Source organism: Crotalus tigris, unplaced genomic scaffold, assembly GCF_016545835.1.
Source record: "Crotalus tigris isolate CLP2741 ecotype Arizona unplaced genomic scaffold, ASM1654583v1 scf7180000019651.407290, whole genome shotgun sequence".
Lineage (NCBI taxonomy): Eukaryota > Metazoa > Chordata > Lepidosauria > Squamata > Viperidae > Crotalus > Crotalus tigris.
In genome coordinates, this window is record NW_024097642.1 from 251,280 (window position 1) to 271,737 (window position 20,458).

The 20,458-nt window shown below is 45.3% G+C and overlaps 1 protein-coding gene across 8 annotated transcripts in view; it reads left to right on the forward strand.

Annotated features, from left to right (window-relative positions):
- Nucleotides 1–995: 995 nt before the first annotated feature.
- The window catches only part of DYM (dymeclin), a 143,995-nt gene continuing 124,532 nt past the window's right edge, over nucleotides 996–20,458 (forward strand). For 2 of the 8 annotated variants that reach the window (XM_039364102.1, XM_039364103.1), the window contains exons 1-3: nucleotides 998–1,153; nucleotides 14,963–15,005; nucleotides 17,583–17,776. In XM_039364102.1, coding sequence (XP_039220036.1) covers nucleotides 17,637–17,776 — 140 coding nt within the window. In that variant the 5' untranslated portion in view covers nucleotides 998–1,153; nucleotides 14,963–15,005; nucleotides 17,583–17,636. The other 6 variants (XM_039364096.1, XM_039364097.1, XM_039364098.1 and 3 more) reach the window with 6 other exon arrangements.

Here is a 20,458-nt window from a genome sequence, read left to right on the forward strand (position 1 = left end):
ATGTCCTGAAGGCAGGACAAGAAGCAATGGATGGAAACTCACCAAGGAGAGAAGCAACCTAGAACTAAGGAGAAACTTCCTGACAGTGAGAACAATTAACCAGCGGAACAACCTGCCTCCAGAAGCGGTGAATACTCCAATAAGAAGAGATTGGACAAAAATTGGTCCAAAATGGTATAGGGTTTCCTGCCTGAGCAGGGGGTTGGACTAGGTGACCTCCAAAGTCCCTTCCATCATCATTATTATTATTATTCTGGATCATCGCACAGTCAGCCAGATGTTCAGACTGGATTTGGTACTTTGTCTACCTATGGAGTATTATTATGAATCATCGCACAGTCAGCCAGATGTTCAGACTGGATTTGGCATTTTGTCTACCTATCGAGTCCTTACCCAGGACCTGGGATAGGCAGATGTGGATGTTTGATGGTATTACAGGTATCCTCGCAGGATGGAAGCAGTTCCTAGTAAGGGCGTCTTTTGCAATTGACTAATAGCGAATTTGTCAATGCCAATGGTGTTCAAGTGGTGCTCCAGTTGTTTTGGGATTGCACCCAAGGAGCCTATGACTATTGGTACTACCCTTGCTTGCTTTTGCCACAGTCTTTCTATTTCTATTTGAAGGTCTTTGTATTTTGTGATCTTCTCCAGTTCTTTCTCGTCTATTCCGCTGTCTCCAGGCACTGTTGTTGTTATTGTTATTATCTGAGGGTGCGTTGGGAAAACTAGGCCGCCCGCCGTCTCTCCGGGGCACACCACCAGGGGGCGCAGAAGGGTTAAAACAGGCAGCTTCAGCTCTGCAGGGAGAGAGGCAAACCGCTCCAACTCCCGCCTGCGTACTCGGAGCTCACGAGGACTTCATTTCCCGACACGCAGGCTCGGTCCCACATGCCTGGGCAGGGCCTTCGAGCACGTGATCTCCGCTGACTCCTCCCCCCTCCTCCTTTCCCCGCCCAGAAGGGAAAAGTGGCGACGACGTGAAAAGATGGAGATCGCCGGCGGAGGGCGTGGCTAGCAACGGTCGCGCGCAGAGGGGGCGGGATCCGGGCGTCGGCGTTGGGGACGCGCGCAGGTCCCAGAAGAGATCCGGGGGGGCGCGGAGAGGACCGGGCAGGGTGCACCGCCTTTTCCTTCCCCCGGGAAACCGGAGCCGGTGAGTCGGTACCGCCGGAAGGGGTTGCTAACGGGGAGCCGGTGCGCTCCGCTTTTCGCCCCGCTAGCCGTGAAAAGGTGGGGCGGGGGAAGGCGGACCCTCGGGGGAGGAGGCAGCGAGTCAGGGAGACCCGGGATAGCAAACCCGCTTGCGGCAGGGGAAGAAACCCCGGTACGGGTCCAGACAACGCTTGGCCGACACGCGTTCAGTGCTGCGTGTGCTACGTGAGCTGAAGCCGCGGCGACGGAAAGCTTGGTTTTTTTAGCACGTAGGGACGCGTTCCCTGTTCCACCCAGCGGTGCCCAGGGGGCGAGACAAACTCCCCCTGCAGTGCAGGGCAGCCCCGGGGTGGGGGGTGAGGGTGGGGGTGGTTCCGTCACACCTTGCACGATTCCACGTGTGCGTTTGACTTCCCTTGGGTGCCGTGTCAAGCCAGGCAGCCCTTTATTCTAGAAGCCTGGGCCCTGTTTCTTGAGTAGATGGATATTTATGGGTCTTAATTTTTCTTGGCTGAGAGATCAAATATCAATTCACACGTGTGCGTGTGTGTGTCTGTGTGTGTGTAAGTATTTATATGTATATAGGTATGGTACCTGGACTGGCTTTTATATGAATTACTTATATTCACTGTGCAGAATTGCTTATCTGAGATGGACAGCTATATAAAGCGAAGAAGCCATCCATGGTGAAACCACCATTTAACTGGGTTTGTTGATCAGGTAGCTTGAGTTGATCTGGAGTAAAACGTCAGCCTAGGTCAGGGCTAGGCAACCTTGGTTCTTTTATGACTGGTGGACTTCAATTCCCAGAATTCCTGAGCCAGCCGTGCTGAGGGGAGAGGCTTCCAAGCTGAGCCAGGCTGGCTCAGGAATTCTGGGAGTTGGAGTCCACCAGTCATAAAAGGGCCAAGGTTAGGGGCCTCTTTTGCATAATACGCTAAAATGTAATTGGTTTGAAGTTAACCTACTATATATGGCTAGTATGGTTTGGTTAATTTAACTGTTTAATTTCGATTTTTCAAACCTGGCCACTTAGTATGCTTTGTGGACCCAGTTAATGCCAAGTGTGAATTCAAATGGTAGTTCTTTTTTCCAAGCTACATCCACCTGGAGCTGGGAAATCCTATATCAGTGGTGGCGAACCTATGGCACGGGTGCCAGAGGCGGCACTCAGAGCCCTCTCTGTGGGCACGCGCGCCCTCGCCCCAGTCCTAGGCCTTCAGCTGGGTTTTATAAAACCTTTTCGTTTTAGGCCTCTGCCGCCGCGTACAAAAAAAAAAAAAGGTTCAATCAATCAGTCAATTTAACTTCTCGTGGGAAAAAAAAAGATCTTGCAAAGTTGGAACTGATTGATTGAACTTTTTAGTCCCACCCAGTCTGTTGTTACCCGCAGCCATGCCCACCCAATGGGCCGTGCCCACCCAGCACTCGACCATGCATAAGTAGGTTTTGGGTTGCAGTTTGGGCACTCGGTCTCTAAAAGGTTCTCCATCACTGTTATATTATCAACCCTAAGAATAGAATAACTGCTGTGGAACTGTGGCCTCGTTTTATGCTGTTTTGAGTATTCTGAGTGCAATTAAAACTCCAGAGAAAAGAGATTTTCATGGCGATTAGGTTCATACACTTTCAAAGTCTAGATATGATATGTGGAAATAATCCATGACTGAGGTCATGTAGAGTGAAATGTTTTCAGTGACTCAAAAAATAACCGGACCGTTGAACTAATTCTGAAAACCTGAATTAATTTGAGGTATGAAAAAAATTGTTTTATTGAGTCATTGAGGCTGTGGGAGATTTAATTTCCCATCCTGGTATGCAAATCAACTTAGTTAACCCCAAGTTAATGTGAAGGCAGTAGGTAGCCATGATTAACCAGAGAAATCAGCCTCTTGCTTCCTTCTGAAATGTAGTTGAAAGGAGATCCCTTATCTCAGAATCAGGTTCTTCCTACCATAAAAGAATTTTGGGGAACCGATATGTGGTCTTGAATGTTTGAGAGTTTGTTGCATAAAATAGGTACATGTGTGTTAAACCTCTGGCTGGCTTATCTTCCTGTTATTTTTATTTTTTATGTATTTATTTGTATCCTGCCTTTATTACTTTTAAAAATAACTGACAGTGGCCAACATATCCAACCCCCCTTCCTCCTATTTCCCCCACAACAAGAACCCTGTGAGGCAGGTTGGGCTGAGAGAGAGAGACTGGCCCCAAATCACCCAGCTGGCTTTCGTGATTAAGGCAGGACTTGAACTCACCATCTTCCCCCCCTTTCTAACCTGATGGACTAGACCAGGGCTTTTCAACCTTTTCACCCATTGTACCACTTTTAGGATATGGCAACATCCGAGGACCACCAGTCGCTTAGCAAGGTGTCAAAAACTTGGTGACCAAAAAAAAAAAAAAAAAAAAAGGAAAAAAGTGATAAACTACAGGTAGTCCTCAACTTACAACAGTTCGCTTAGTGACTGTTTGAAGTTACAATGGCACTGAAAAAAGTGACTCCCAAGCTACAGCCGAGTAAGACGCCTGCCTGCCCACCCAGTGGCGCTCTTCCTCCTGTCTGAGGTTTTCATTGTTGTGAGCGTTTCTGTTGAGGATTGGCAGCAGGGGTGGGGTGGGGTGGGGTGTTTGGTTTTTATTCCCCCCCCCCCGTCTTCTAGGTGGTTGCAGCAGATTTTGGTCCCTTCACATGACCCTGGGACACTGTGACCGTCATAAATATGAATCGGTTGCCAAGCATCTGAATGTAAATCACAAGACCCTGGAGAGGCTGCAACATTCCAGCTGATCGGCGCTTCTTCTGGGCTCAGCAGAAGCACCAGGATCAGTGCTGCTTTCCAGCTGGAGTCTGGTGCCGATCCTGGTGCTTCTGCTGAGCCCTGACAGCCCTGCAGCTCCAGCCGTCTCTCGCTCAGGCTTGTGCGGTGCTGCCACCGGTTCAGCTCATTCCCCTCCCCACTACCACTTTTCTAGGATGGTCGCATACCCTCTGCCAGGTGCCAATGGACCACAGGTGGTACCTGTACCACTGGTTGAAAAGCCCTGGATTAGACCAGGGGTAGGCAACCTTGGCTCTTTTATGTTCAGCTGGCCCAGGAATTCTGGGAGTTGAAGTCCACAAGTCATAAAAGAGCCAAGGTTGCCTACCCCTGGACTAGACCAAACTGGTTAGTCTCCCTCCCCAATCAGGTAAGAAATCCATTTCATCCCTCCGAGGATGTCACTTTTATGACTCATATGATCCTAAGCCACTCTGGTATTGATTTTATTTTAAAAATATATATATATATATATATAGTTCCTGGTTGCCCAAAAGCTGCATGCTCCGTGTTCAGTCATTTCCTGCTATGTGGGTTTTTTAATTTATTTAGTGTATGGCATGTGTCACATAGTCTAGCAATATATATTAACATTTCACCTAGATTAGTAAAACACAATAAATTATAAATGTTAAAAAGATCTATGTTCAAATGCCAACATCTAGGCCTGTAACCACTAAAGCACAGCATGTTTATATTAAAAAAAAAAATCAGATACTGGACCAACTTACAGGTAGCCATGATGGTTTTATGTGGGACCTGCAGTCACACTGAGGGGAGGATGCTGTACCCCCTTTATACAGGGAGTCTCAGCCCTGTCAGGTGCGAATCCTGTTCAGGGTTGATGGTTCAAAGCCTGGCACCTTGTTTGGGGGGGCATTTATATGTCTTCCTATGTTCCATATTCCATATTCCAAATCCATATACCTGCGGGTTTTTACGAATTATATGCCAACCCATGTATGTAATATTTTCTGTTCTGTAGCGTATCTTCTGTTTTTCTTAATAGTTGGAAAAAGTGAGAATTCTGCTGTGCGTAGTTTTTAAAATTCTCCTTGATCACCTAATGCAGTGGTTCTCAACCTTTCTAATGCCACGACCCCATAATACAGTTCCCCATGTTGTGGTGACCCCCAACCACTTATACATCACCGGGTGCCAGGGGCGTGGCCAAAGAAAAGGGGGGAAAAATGGCGGACAGCCTTGTTTGGCGACCCCCGTGAAATGGTCGTTTGACCCCAAATGGGGTCCCCACCCACAGGTGGAGAACCACTGACCTAATGCTTTTTCTAGATGGTTAGTGAAGTATTCCTCATTTAGGCTTGAAAATATAAAACCGTTTTCATAGCCCCAGAAGCCGCAAAGCTGCTTTAACAAATATTTTCAATGTTTTGTATATTTCGTTCTCTGCTACTTGCTGCGTTTCTGTTGCTGCCAGTTCCTTCTTTAAGATTCTAGAAATCTTTATTTTTAACATTTAAACACGAGGTTTAATATGAATATGTGTTCCCTTAGGAGAAGGTGTGACATCTCTGTCCTTACAGTCTTATATCATCTGTTCCAAGGACAGATTGTGCAAAGAAAGAATTAGCTTAGTCACTTGATAATTAGTTTAAACAGAAAAGGCATCTGATTTGACATGGTTAAAACTGCATGTGGCATCTGTGAGACTATTCTTTTGCAATTATGGTTGTGAATTGTTTAAAAATAGCATTGCATTTTAGGTTAATGATGTTATCGTTTACCTAGAATCCTGATACGCAGGATTATGTATAATGAAATCCTTACAATATCATATTATGCCAGGAGCTTCATTAGATTGATTAAACAAAACGTATGCAACTATTTTCAGACTGGCCGTGTGATCAAAATTTGGGCGCTTGGCAGCTGGCATGTATTTATGAGAGTTGAAGTGGCCTGGGTTCATTTGTGCCCCAAGTTTCAGGAACATATAAATCCAATTAGATTAAAGTTGTTCTTTTAATGCTTTAATTCCCCTGGGTAGTTGAACGCCGCTATTCTTAGAGGGTGGGAGCTGTGGGCACGCGTGCCTTCGCCCCAGTCCTAAGCCTTCAGCTGGGTTTTATAAAACCTTTTCGCTTTAGGCCTCTGCCGCCGTGCGCAAAAAAAAAAAGGTTCAATCAAATAGGCAAATTTCAACTTCTCGCGGGAAAAAAAAGATCTTGCAAAGTTGGAATTGATTGATTGAACTTTCTAGTCCAGTGGTTCTCAACCTTTTTAATGCCGTGACCCCAATTGGTCGTAAGTCGAGGACTACCCAACCGGTCGTAGGTCGAGGACTACCCAACCAGTCATAGGTCAAGGACTTTCCCTGCCCGAGAGCGCCACGCATGCATGGTGCCGCCCCCTGCACTGGCCGAGGTGTAGTTGGCAAGGGACAATGCAGGGCGACCACTGGTTGGGCCACCAGCTGACCCAGCCCAAGGGAGGTAAGGCACCTGCCGGGCCCCACGCGCGCCAGCAACCCTCCCTGCGCCCGCCGGCCTCCCACCTCCCACCCCTGGCCCTCTTTTACTTACATTTTTAGTAGTTGCTCAGCAGGGAGGGGTGGAAGCTTCCAGACAGCTTGCCTTCGCTGCAGACAACTTGCAGCACCGTTTGCAGAATGGGACTTTTGGCGGGCTCAGCAGGGCAGAGACAGCCTGGACAATTCCTATTGGCTTTTGAAAGCCAATAGAATTAGACTCTATTCAAGAGAGTCTATTCTATTGGCTTTCAAAAGCCAATAGAATAAAAGGGAGTAGCACAGCTAAGGAAAAGGGGGAAAAAATGGCGGACTGCGTTGTTTGGCGACCCCCGTGAAATGGGTAGTCCTTGACTTACGACCGGTTGGGTAGTCCTCGACTTACAACCAATTGGGGTCGCGGCATTAAAAAGGTTGAGAACCACTGGACTAGGAAGTTCAACCAAATTGGGTCGCGACCCACAGGTTGAGAACCGCTGTTCTACTCCCACCCAGTCTGCTGTTACCACCGCAGCCACGCCCACCCAATGGGCCACACCCACCCGGCACCCGACGATGCATAAGTGGGTTTTGGGTTGCAGTTTGGGCACTCAGTGTCCAAAAGGTTCGTTATCACTGACTTAGGGTAAAGAGAAGATCAGATCTCAGCCAGTTTTATCCGCATTGCTTTCGAAATGCTTGGTGATAAGTTTGACTTTGGCTATCTGCAGCCTAGTGACGGGCCATATTACTATGGCCGGTCTTTCCTCTGCCAGTTTAGAAGACTGCCCCCGATCGAGCGGAAGGGCTGCTGCCATCCCGCGATCAAGCGGGGGTCCCCTCCTTGCTCGTCACCCCTACAGGGCGACTTTCGACCCTTTCCAGGGTCCCCCAGTGGAGTGAAAACGGATGCGGAAGACGGAGCTCGCCTTCCAAACATCCGCAGCGGCCGCCTTTTGAAAAGCAACTTCGGGATGCTTTCTACATGTTACCTTTTAAAGACACTGCCCTTAAACCAGGGGTCCCCAACCGTGGCCACTTTAAGACCTGTGGACTTCAACTCCCAGAATTCCCCAGCCAGCATGGCTGGCTGGGGAATTCTGGGAGTTGAAGTCCATAGGTCTTAAAGTGGCCACGGTTGGGGACCCCTGCCTTAAACAGCATTTCTTGGGGGATTATTGTGAGGATCATATTCCCGGCACTCGGCGTTTCCACTTGTAAATAACACAACAGGAGAGCTGGAAGAAATCTAATACAGTAGCTGAAATCTGAGAACGAACGAAGCCAGTGGCAAAATTGGGGCACATTGTGAAGGGTGGTGCATACAAGCTTTGCATTGTTCAATGCTATGTACAGTTTATAAATCGAGTGGGAAATATCTAAACATTTGTCAGTTTACTATTACCCGTGTTTCCTCAAAAATAAGACCTGGTCTTATTTTTATTTTTTTGCCTCCGAAAGAGGCGCCAGGTCTTATTTTTGGGGTGGGGGTGTCTTTTCCACTCACCTCCGGTACTGTTAGCCTCCCCCCCCCCCAGCCAGCCCCCTTCTTCTGCAGCTGAAGGAGCAGCTTCATTCTGCAAGGGATGAAGGGAGCTCCCGCCTGCATTTTGCACTCGGAGGCCTTTCTGGAAGGCTGCTGGAGCCGATAACCGAGCTACAGATTGAATCCATAGCTCAGGTCTCGGCTGCAAAGGCCTTCCAGAAAAGCCTCTGACAGCAAAATCCAGGCCGGTGGATGCCGACCAGAAGAAGTGGGTCAGTGAGGTGAGGCAGATGTCAATTCATGGGAGGCCTGGTAAGCGGGTGCGGGGCGCGTGGGGCAGCTCCACCCCCCACCCTAGCTTGGTTTCTAGGTGTGCGCCCCGCCCCGAAACTAGGGCTTATTTTGGGGGTAGGGCTTATATTAGGCCCACCCCCAAAAATCAAACTAGGGCTTATTTTCAGGGTAGGCTTTACTTTCGGGAAAACACGTTAGAAAGACGGCCTGTTGTGTAGTGTAATCATCTACATGGTGTGTTAATTACCGTATATGCCGGCGTATTAGGCGACCCGGCGTATAAGATGACCCCTGTCTTTGGCGCCGAGTCGCATTCCTAGAACGTCGTCTTACATGCCGGAAACTAACAGTATTTCCGGCGTATAAGACAACTCGTCGTATACGACGACTGCCGTCTTTGGCTCCAATTTTAATGCTTGTGGAAGTCGCCTTATACGCCGGCATATATGGTAGTTCTCTTCTGCTAGTTCCTTGATCCAAGACGTCACCCATCACCTTTGAGACACGAGAATTGGCTTAACGTCAATCGTTTTCCTGTATCTTTTGAATGAGACCTTTACAAAGTACATATAGTTTGAGAATGCCTTGTAGTGCTCCCTTTAATAGCAATTAAAGGAGGCTTATCTATGTATTGCTGAAACCTCTTATCTTTTCTAGCATAACACTATCTTAATAGTGTTATGTTATCTTAACCACACCTGGAATACTGCACCCAATTTTGGTCACCTTATCACAGAAAAGACATTGAGAGTTTGGAAAAAGTTCAGATAAGGGAAACTATGAAGATTTAAGGCCTGGAGACTAAAACATGTGAAGAACGGCTGCAGGACTTGAGTTTGGCTAATCTAAAGAAAGGAAGAAATAGGGGAGACATGATAGCAGAGTTCCAGTATCTGAGGGGCTGCCATAAAGAGGAGGGGGTCAGGTTATTCACCAGAGCACCAGAGGGAAGGACAAGAAACAATGATTGGAAACTGATCAAAGAGAGTAACAACCTGGAATTAAGGAGAAACTTCCTGCAAGTGAGGACAATTAACCAGTGGAACAGAAGTTGCCTTCAGAAATCGTGGGCATCCCATCGCTGGACATTTTCAAGAAGAGACTAGACAGAAACTTGTCTGAGATGGTATAGGTTCCCCTGCTTGAGCAGGGGGCTGGACTAGAAGACCTCCAAGGTCCCTTCCAGCTCCATTCTATTCTATTAATAGTCTGGGCCAAGAAATAGCAGCATTCTTTTTTCTAACATTTCTCTTATTACCAGGTCAGTGCATAGTATACATTCATTGCAGGGAGAGGAAACTAGTTCATTTTAAAATAGAGTAAAACCTCTGAAAGGTCACCTCCCAAGGGACTGAACGAAAGGGGTCAACATATTGCAGGGCTTTTCAACCTTTTCCCCCATTGTACCACTTTTAGGATATGGCAACATCCGAGGACCATCAGTCGCCTAGCAAGGTGTCAAAAACATGATGACCAAAAAAAAAAAAAAAAGGAAAAAAGTGATAAAGTACAGGTAGTCCTCCACTTACAACAGTTCGCTTAGTGACTGTTCGAAGTTGCAATGGCACTGGAAAAAGTGACCCCCAAGCCACAGCCGAGCAAGACACCTGCCTGCCCGCCCGGCGGCACTCTTCCTCCTGTCCGAGGTTTCCATTGTTGTGAGCATTTCTGTTGAGGATTGGCAGCGGGGGTGGGGTGGGGGGGGTGTTTGGTTTTTATTCCCCCCCCCCCCGTCTGCTGGGTGGTTGCAGCAGGTTTTGGTCCCTTCCCATGACCCTGGGACACTGTGACCGTCATAAATATGAATCGGTTGCCAAGCATCTGAATGTAAATCACAAGACCCTGGAGAGGCTGCAACATTCCAGCTGATCGGCGTTTCTTCTGGGCTCAGCAGAAGCACCAGGATCAGCGCTACTTTCCAGCTGATTGGTGCTTCTTCAGGGCTCAGCAGAAGCGCCAGGATCAGTGCTGCTTTCTAACTGATTGGTGCTTCTTCAGGGCTCAGCAGAAGCACCAGGATCGGCTCTGAGCTCCAGCTGGAGCCTGGCGCTGATCCTGGCACTTCCACTGAGCCCTGACAGCCCCGAAGAAGCTCCAATCAGCTGGAAAGCAGCACTGATCCTGGCGCTTCCGCTGAGCCCTGACAGCCCTGCAGCTCCAGCCGTCTCTCGCTCAGGCTTGTGCGGTGCTGCCACCGGTTCAGCTCATTCCCCTCCCCCGCTACCCCTTTTCTAGGATGGTCGTGTACCCCCTGCCAGGGGCCAATGGACCACAGGTGGTACCCGTACCCCTGGTTGAAAAGCCCTGACATATTGTACAGCTTTTATTAGAGAATTTCATACAGAAACACACACACAGCGAAAACACAGGAAAATCATACAAAATCAATACATTTACGTATGTATGGTTTTCTCCTGGTTTGATCATTCTTTCTGAAAAAGAGTCAGTCTTAGTCTGTTTCTTATTCTTTGTATGAAGGCGAGCGGAGGAAGCACACTCAACGGTGGCCATGCCCCTCAGCAGACCTGAGCATTTTTCCAAAGCAAACGACTTTACTTGCATTATCAAATGATGACATTCCCCTGTTTCAGAATATCTGCAATTTCTGCGTCCTCCTCACTTACTTCTTCTGCTTCATTGTTGCTTCCAGCACTTTCCCGCTGGGTTGTACCTTGTTCAGTACTGATTGGGAAATTGGATCAGGCTTGGGCTTAGGGTTAGGGCTTTGCTTCTGCAGACGGACCCTAGCTTTGCATTTTAGCAATGACCCCCTGCAGAAGGCGGGCTTGGTCTTCCCTTTGGAATGTTTTGATTATCCCATGGACAAGAGGTTGAATTCTTGAAACAACAATAATAATAATAATAATAATGTTGGAAGGGACCTTGGAGGTCTTCTAGTCCAACCCCCTGCTCAGGTAGAAAATCCTATTCCATTTCAGACAAATGGCTGTCCAGTCTCTTCTTAAAAACTTCCAGTGTTGGAGCATTGACCGCTTCTGGAGGCAGGTAGTTCCACTGGTTAATTGTTCTGACTATCAGGAAGTTTCTCCTTAGTTCTAGGTTGCTTCTCTCCTTGATGAGTTTCCACCCGTTGCTTCTTGTCCTGCCTTCAGGGGCTTTGGAGAACAGCTTGACTCCCTCTTCTTTGGGGCAGCCCCTGAGATACTGGAAGACTGCTATCCTGTCCCCCCTCGTCCTTCTCTTCATTAAAATAGGCAGACCCAATTCCAGCAACCGTTCCTCATATGTTTAAGCCTCCAGCCCCCTAATGCAGGGCTTTTCAACCAGTAGTACAGGTACCACCTGTGGTCCATTGGCACCTGGCAGGTAGTACGCGACCATCCCAGAAAAATGGTAGCGGGGGGGGGAGGGGAATGAGCTGAACCGGTGGCAGCACCGCACAAGCCTGAGCGAGAGACGGCTGGAGCTGCAGGGCTGTCAGGGCTCAGCGGAAGCGCCAGGATCAGCACCAGGCTCCAGCTGGAGCTCAGCACTGATCCTGGCGCTTCTGCTGAGCCCAGAAGAAGCGCCGATCAGCTGGAATGTTGCAGCCTCTCCAGGGTCTTGTGATTTACCTTCAGATGCTTGGCAACTGATTCATATTTATGACGGTCACAGTGTCCCAGGGTCAGGTGAAGGGACCAAAACCTGCTGCAACCACCCAGCAGACCGGGGGGGGGGGAATAAAAACCAAACACCCCCCATCATCAGAGGTTTTAGCTTCTTTCTGTTTAAGCAAGCAATGCTGGCACTTTCAGAGCAGAACTGTGAAACATAAATCCCACTCTAGTTTAACTCACAGTATGTGTACATAACATAATACAGGGGTCTTCCAACTTGGCCCTTTGAGGACTGGTGGACTTCAACTCCCAGAATTCCTCAGCCAGGCACGGTTGCCTGGCTGAGGAATTCTGGGAGCTGAAGTCCGCCAGTTATTAAAGGGCCAAGTTTGAAGATCCCTATTTGGATCCAAGCCCGGAGTTTCATCAAAATGGCCGACTGAGAAATTCTGGGAGTTGAAGTCCACCAGTCATCAAAGGGCCAAGTCTGAAGACCCCTGAGGTAGTACTTTCCTTGCTGCCGTAAAAGTTGTTCGTAAAATCATGGAAACCACGGAGGGCCTCCCCGCGCCCCTGTTCCCTCAAGTGACGGAGACTTGGTGGCCCCCAGACCTAAGTGTTCATTCCCCATTTGCTGTAAATAAAATGTTTAGAGACTAAAAATTGAATGAATAAATCCTCCCTCCCAACCCTCCACTCCTCCTGGCAAAAATGACGCCCACAGACCCGGGAGCTGGTTGCCAAGGGTTCCCGGCTGGCATTCCTGTGGCTTCCCAGCCCAAACACCCCACAGGAGGTCTTGTTGCAGCCACATGCTGAATTTAGAAAAAATAAAATAAATAAATTCCAAAGGAAGGAAATGGGATCCATGACAGGAAGTGCTGATTGGTTCAAGATGGCCCTTTTTATTTAAGGATTGCTTGCTCAGGAATGCAGTTCTATAACTTGACTACAGCAACTTAGTGACTGCAGCGATTCACTTAACAACTGTCGTAAATGGGACAGAACTCACTTAATAAACGTCTCGCTTAACAGCAGAAACTTTGGGCTCAATTGTGGTCGTAAGTTGAGGACAACCTACACTTAGTTCTTTAACTCGGCCATAATCAAATGTTAAGTTATCAGTAAAAATAACATTCATACTTGCAGATCTGGAAAAATGGTATTCAAGGTATTTAAGTATGTCAATCATGTGGCTGATGTAATGAATCTAAGAGGCATCAGAACTGCCTGCATCTGTGTGATATTGCAGTAATTCCTTACATGCAAAACAGAACTGGTGTTTATCTCTGTCTCTCTTTCTCTCTTTCCTCTCTCTCTCTCTTTTCCTCTCCCTCTCTCTCTTTCTCTCTTTCCTCTCTCTCTCTTTCTCTAATCTATATATCTATATCTATCTTTCTATCTCTATATCTATCTATCTAAATATCTCTATGTATCTCTCTCTCTCTGTATCTATCTATCTATCTATATCTATATCTCTCTGTATCTCTATATCTATTTATCTCTATATATCTATCTATCCATCCATCTCTATCTCTCTGTATCTCTTTCTATATATAATCTATATATATCTAATCTATCTATCTATCTATCTATCTATCTCTATATCTATCTATCTCTATATCTATCTCTATATCTATCCATCCATCCATCCATCCATCCATCCATCCATCCATCCATCCATCTCTATCTCTCTGTATCTCTCTCTCTATATATAAAATCTATATATATATATATCTAATCTATCTATGTATCTATCTATCTATCTATCTATCTATCTATCTATCTATCTATCTATCTATCTATCTATCTCTAAATATCCCTATCTATCTATTTCTCTCTATCTATAATCTATATATCTGTATCTGTATATCTATCTGTCTGTCTGTTTGTCTGTCTATATCTGTATCTATCTAGCTCTCTGTATCTATCTACCTACCTACCTACCTACTACCTACCTATCTCTATACATATATACATATATATATAATGTGTGCATGTATGAATTCTCCTGCCAGCAAGGCAGTTGGTCCACACCAAATGGCCAAGAAACCCTGGTATATATGGCATCTAGAATGCTAAATGCATAAACTCCTAGAACAGGTTTTAGATGCAGTGTTCTTTACCAAATTTAGCCTGCAGTTCTAGGCGTGTTATTTGGATTCAATTTGTAATATATATTCAACAGTTCTTGCTGTACATTTTAAACTAAACTCTTTGAAGCTTTTTGTTTTTTTCTTTTTGGCCTGAGGTTGCATTTCTTGGTACTACGGAGCAAAGAAGAGAGTTAAAAGATGCTGGATGTTAATAACCAACACATTCCAATCACCAAGCTTATTTTTTTTCCCCAGAAAGGTAGAACCACTTTATTGTAAAAATTGTTCACCCTCCATTCCAGGGATTGGCAGCCTATTGCTCACAAAAACTAATTTTGCAAAGTGATTTAGCAAACAAGTTTGGGGCTGTAAAATTAAGATTTTGGGCTTGAAGTCTAAAACAGGGTTTCTTAACCTTGGCTGCTTTAAGATGTATGAACTTCAGTTACCCAAATTCCCCAGCAAGTGTGAAAAACAGTCATGGGTCACTTTTTCCAGCACCACTGTAACTTTGAACAGTCACTAAAGAAATGGTTGTAAGTTAAGGACTGCCTGTATGGCAGGGGTTCTCAACCTTGGCAACTTTAAGACTTGTGGACTTCAACTCCCAGAATTCCTCAGCCAGCAAAGCTGGCTGAGGAATTCTGGGAGTTGAAGTCCACAAGTCTTAAAGTTGCCAAGGTTGAGAACCCCTGCTCTATGGTAATTTTATTTGCAGCTCTCCTGTGGATATATATACCCAAGCACTACAACTTCCTTGCACAATATGGGAGATGTAGAGATACTGCAGTGGATACGTTATTTAAATTAGCTTCTAGAATTCTTTTACATACCTTGACAAAAGGCCTTTGACACTTTCACATCCGTGGCTGATGGCGGATGTTTGCATTAGCATTAAACTGCTTGCATCAGGATGCATTAAGAGTGTTAAAAAAAGTTACTCATTAACCACCTAGCAATTGTGGACTGTTTGTGAGGATGACCTTCCGCATACAGATGTTGACTGAAATAATTAAGAGTGAAAGCTTGACCGTGCTGCTTTATTAACTCCATAATACCCATCTTATAGTTGTTGTTTTCTTCTACAGGAAGACTGAAATTCATCAAGCAAGACAATTTGAAGTTCAGAAGGTAAGGGTGGGTTTTGGGGGGTATATATAAAAATTTTATGTTATTCAAATAGGATGTTTGTATAAGAAACATCTGTCCATTGCCACGCTGAAACATAGCAATAAAATAGCATGTTTAAGGTGTCTATTGAAATTAAACATTTGCTTTCTGGCTTTTTGCGGACTTCACAAATTTATTGTTGGTTTTCTCTTCTAAGTAGCCCGGCCACCTTTTTTTGTTATATCATACTTTTACAGAAAGCAAATAAGTGAATTTCTCATTCATATTCTCTCAAACAATTCTGTTAATTTAATCTGCTGGAATAGTATTAGGTTTAACCGTATGCTTCAAGAGGTGTGTGCCACAGTGTTGTTGTATGTAAGGTTTTTGTACACCTTTATGATTACTTTGGGTCCCAAAGGGGTTTAAAATTCTCCCTCGTCATTCCAGATGTGATCTTCTCTGACTTCAGATATTTGCTTCCTTTGAACCTCACCCAAACCATAATGAGGAAAATGCAGCTACTCTTGCTTTATCTCTGTGTCCCATTTAAAAAAAAAGAAGCAAAGCTTTATTCCCTTGGCTTTATTCATGCACAGAAACTCATATTGGTTCTTGGCTTTCTTTCAGATCAAGAGTCTTCAAATGTGGCCCTTTTATGACATGTAGACTTCAACCCCCAGAATTCCTCAGCCAGGCACTGCTGGCTGAGGAATTCTGGGAGTTGAAGTCCACAAGTCATAAAAGGGCCAAGTTGGAAGACCCTTACTTTAGATCAAAGGTCTTCAAACTTGGCCACTAAGACTTGTGGACTTCAACTCCCAGAATTCCTCAGCGAGCCCTGAGGGCTGGCTGAGGAATTCTGGGAGTTGAAGTCCACAAGTCTTAAAGTGGCCAAGTTTGAAGACCCTTGCTTTAGATGGAAAAGAATTTGAGAATTACACAGACTGTAACTGTGTGGTATAATGTGTAAAGGGAGAGGTTACCTCTATCCAGTCATATTTGATAATAAATCTCCATTTCCTTGCTGAGGGACCAGCACTGTCCAAAGACTCTTCCGTGGTCGGCATAATTACACGCCGAGGCACAGAGAATGTTGTTACCTTCCTACCAAAGTGGTACCTATTTATCTACAGGCTTTCAAATTGCTCGGTGGCTGGGAAGCGGGGCAGGAACGGGTGCCCATCCCATTGTGCGATCCTTGGGTCTCGAACCACCGACCTTTCGATCAATAAGCCCAGGGTCTTAACTGCTAGGTCACGGTGCCCCGTACGGCATATCAACATTGGAGCAACGCAGAACAGAGCCTCTATGTTTAATTGAAAGTCGGGCACTTTGTGCCTTAATTTTTTTGCTTGTTTCTCTTTCCAAGAGAATTTGTGTTGGTGAAGACCAATAAGCCTCTATGAAATATTTATTGAACATCATAGTATTGAATCTTCCTCCTTGGATGATCTCAACCAGACATTGAGATTAAAATCTGTATGTTTGATTCTTCTATGATTTAATAGATGACAACCGTGCTCTTAGAACTGACATTATGTTAACTACACAAGCCTTTTAGAATTGCAATACATGTGCTTGGTTTGGATATAAAATCCATATGATAACCTTCTAGGAATTCTTGGGGGGGGTTGCATTTCCATCAGTTTCATGCCTTTAGGAACTTCAGATCTCTTAAAGAATAATGCAGGAAACGTCGCTAAGTCTGCCAGAGAATGTTAGCTAATCTAGCTAAGTGCTTGCATATCCCAGAAGTGTAGATTCCTGACCGATGGGTAGAGATTAATTGTGCGATCTCCGTTTCTTTTTTTAATCCACACACGTTCTAAATTTCAATTAAATATGACAAGCTTTTGTTCTCTTTTATACCAGAGTATTCATAAATGACAGCTAAGAATCTCTGTTCTGAATAGAACATGATGGTTAAGCATGCTGCTTGTAAACTCACATTCATCGTTCTAGCCATTGGCCGTCCGCTGCAGGACGAAGGCCTTTCGCACGTGTTTCCAACCAAAATGGTTCCTTTGCCAGCTGGGCCCAAAATACTTGCTGATGTCATCGCTCCATCTTGCTTTGTGGACGCTTTTTATAATAATAATGATAATAAAGTTGGAAGGGACCTTGGAGGTCATCTAGTCCAACCCCCTACTCAGGCAGGAAACCCTATATCATTTCAGACAAATGGCTGTCCAGTCTCTTCTTAAAAACTTCCAGTGTTGGAACTTCTTCTTCCTCCTCCTCCGCCTCCTCCTCCTCCTCCTCCTCCTCCTCCAATCTTCATTCCCTTCTAGTACTGAAGATGTTACCTAGTCAGGTAATGAAACATCTGCAAGAAAACAACCAAGCTCAGAGAGAACCAGGGATCCCTCATTTCAACCCTGAGCTACGAATATTCTCCTTTATTGCCTTCCATATTTTCTGCCAAGTACTTGAGCTTAATTTTTTTTTTTCCAGAAAGCGTCTTGAGATTTCTGACTTGGTGCTCTGCATTGTGGTTTTATAACGTTCGTTTTTATAGCACTTCGTATATATAATTCCAGACAGGCTGTAGGTGACGACGTTATTGTATTCTCCGTCTCCTCCACCTGGTTGCAGGCTTTTCGTCCGTGACATGAAACCCTGAAAAGTGCAGACTGGATTGAGGAGAAGATGGGAGCAGCAAGCAGCAGCATTCATGACCTTCCAGAAAACGAATATTTGAAGAAACTGACCGGGCGAGAGGCCATCTCCGAGAACGACCCCTTTTGGAATCAGTTGCTTTCTTTTAGCTTTACCATCCCCACAAACAGGTAGGTGTTACACACTGAACAATTACATTTAGTCATGAAAACAGAACAAGCAGATTCTGTCATAACACTGTGCCATACAGTGTCAACCTTATTAACTCCGAAGACTCTTTTTTCCACCATGATTCAAAACGTACCGTGATACACACACACGTACGGGTTTTGGTGTCATTTTTGTATAACGCGGCACTTTGGGCTGCTGCTGCTGTTATTATGTTATTGTTATCCTTGGGAGGGTGACCCTATTTTCTTGGTTGCTTTCCTTCTTTTGAGAGTGGTGCATCGGAAATTCATTTTGAGGTGTGCCAGGAAAAGGACAATAAAGGTAATAATAATAATAATAATAATAATAATAATAATAATAATAATAATAATAAAGTTGGAAGGGACCTTGGAGGTCATCCAGTCCAACCCTCTGCTCAGGCAGGAAACCCTATACTATTTCGGACAAATGGCTGTCCAGTCTCTTCTTAAAAACTTCCAGTGTTGGAGCATTCTCCGCTTCTGGAGGCAGGTGGTTCCACTGGATAATTGTCCTCACTGTCAGGAAGTTTCTCCTTAGTTCCAGGTTGCTTCTCTCCTTGATGAGTTTCCACCTGTTGCTTCTTGTCCTGCCTTCAGGTGCCTTGGAGAATAGCTTGACTCCCTCTTCTTTGGGGCAGCCCCTGAGATACTGGAAGGCTGCTGTCCTGTCCCCCCTCATCCTTCTCTTCCTTAAACTAGACATTCCCAATTCCAGCAACCGTTCCTTATATGCTTTAGCCTCCAGTCCTCTAATCATCTTGGTTGCTCTTCTCTGCACTCTTTCTAGAGTCTCAGCATCTTTTTTACATCGCGGTAATCTTAACAAAATTCTCAGGTTTCCTAGCTAGTTGAACAAAAAGCCTCTTTTTGGGTAAAAGCCCTACAACTGGCTGGTCAGAGCAGTGGAACCCTCCTTTCTCCTGCTTATCATAATTTAGATCATCACAAAAAGAGATTGGTTAACTTGACCTGCTTAGTAAATATACTTGCTCTAGGTTGGTGGACATCTTTACAAACACTTTTGGAAGGACTTACAACCACAATTGAGCCCAAATTTTTTGTTGCTAAGCAAGGCAGATGTTAAGTGAGTTTTGCCCCATTTGCACTTGTGAAGGGAGTTTGGCTTCTCCCGGTGCCTTTGCTTGCTGGAAGCCATGTGGGAAGGTTACAGACGGTGATCACAGGCGCCCAGGGCTGCGCAATGGTCATAAATACAGGCTGGTTGCCAAACACCCCAAATTTTGATCACGTGACCAGGGGGACGCTGCAGTGGTCATAAATGTGAAAACTGGTCATAAGTCCCTTTTTTCGGTGCCAGTGAAACTTTGAGCGCTCACTAAATGAATGGTTGTAAGTTGAGGATTACTCGTGAACTCCTCATTCGTTGGTTCCGGGAGGCATAATGAGTACCAAAAACGAGGAGTACCAAAAACAAGGAGTACCAAACACATTTTCCCCATAAGGAATAACATTGTGAGTCACAAGGCAGCTGGTACCGACAAGTTCCAGCTTGTGCGTTGAGTACCAAACGAACCGTGAGCAGCAGGACAAAATTTCCACCTCCAAATGCGTTGAGCAACCAGTGAGTTTCAAGGCAGTTGAGTATGAAGGTATCATTGTAGTTGAATAAGTTGACTAGCATTAAAACGAACAAACGTTGCCTGCTTTTCTTGGGGGGGGGGTCAAGAGTATCTCTTCCCCCCAAGGTCTGTAATGACTTTCTTCAGAGCAAGAAGCGCCGGTCAATCAAGAAGGTAAGATTGTAAGAATTGCCACGACTGCATATCCAATTTTTTATTTTTATTATTATTATTATTATTATTATGGATCATTGCACAATCAGCCAGATGTTCAGACTAGATTTGGCATTTTGTCTACCTATCGAGTCCTTACCCAGGACCTGGGATAGGCAGATGTGGATGTTTGATGGTATTACAGATCTCGTCACAGGATGGAAGCAGTTCCTAGTAAGGCCGCCTTTTGCAATTGACTAATAGCGAATGTGTCAATGCCAATGGTGTTCAAGTGGTGCTTCAGTTGTTTTGGGATTGCACCCAAGGAGCCTATGACTATTGGTGCTACCCTTGCTTGCTTTTGCCACAGTCTTTCTATTTCTGTTTGTAGGTCTTTGTATTTTGTTATCTTCTCCAGTTCTTTCTCATCATTATTATTATTGTTGTTGTTGTTGTTATTATTATTATTATTATTATAAGATTGAGCAGTCTCTACAGCTGCTCTTCGCCATCCCTTTCTTGGCATTAAAGCAGGGGTCCTCAACCTTGGCAACTTTAAGACTTGTGGACTTCAACTCCCAGAATTCCCCAGCGAGCATGGCTGGCTGGGGAATTCTGGGAATTCTGGGAATTCTGGGAGTTGAAGTCCACAAGTCCTCAAAGTGGCCAACGTTGGGGACCCCTGCCTTAAACAGCATTTCTTGGGGGATGGTTGTGAGGAAAGAATGGTGAGTGTAGATAAATGAAATTAGAAATATTTGTTTTCCTGCCTTGCTCCTAATACTACAATCTAGATTCATCCCGTGAATGGTTAGTGGAGGATTTTGGACCGATGGAAGGAAGGACTTCTTCACATAAGGCTCAGTGAGCCTGTGAACGTCCCGACTCAAAATCGTTCTGTGTGATCACTGAAGTGTATAGTAGGGGA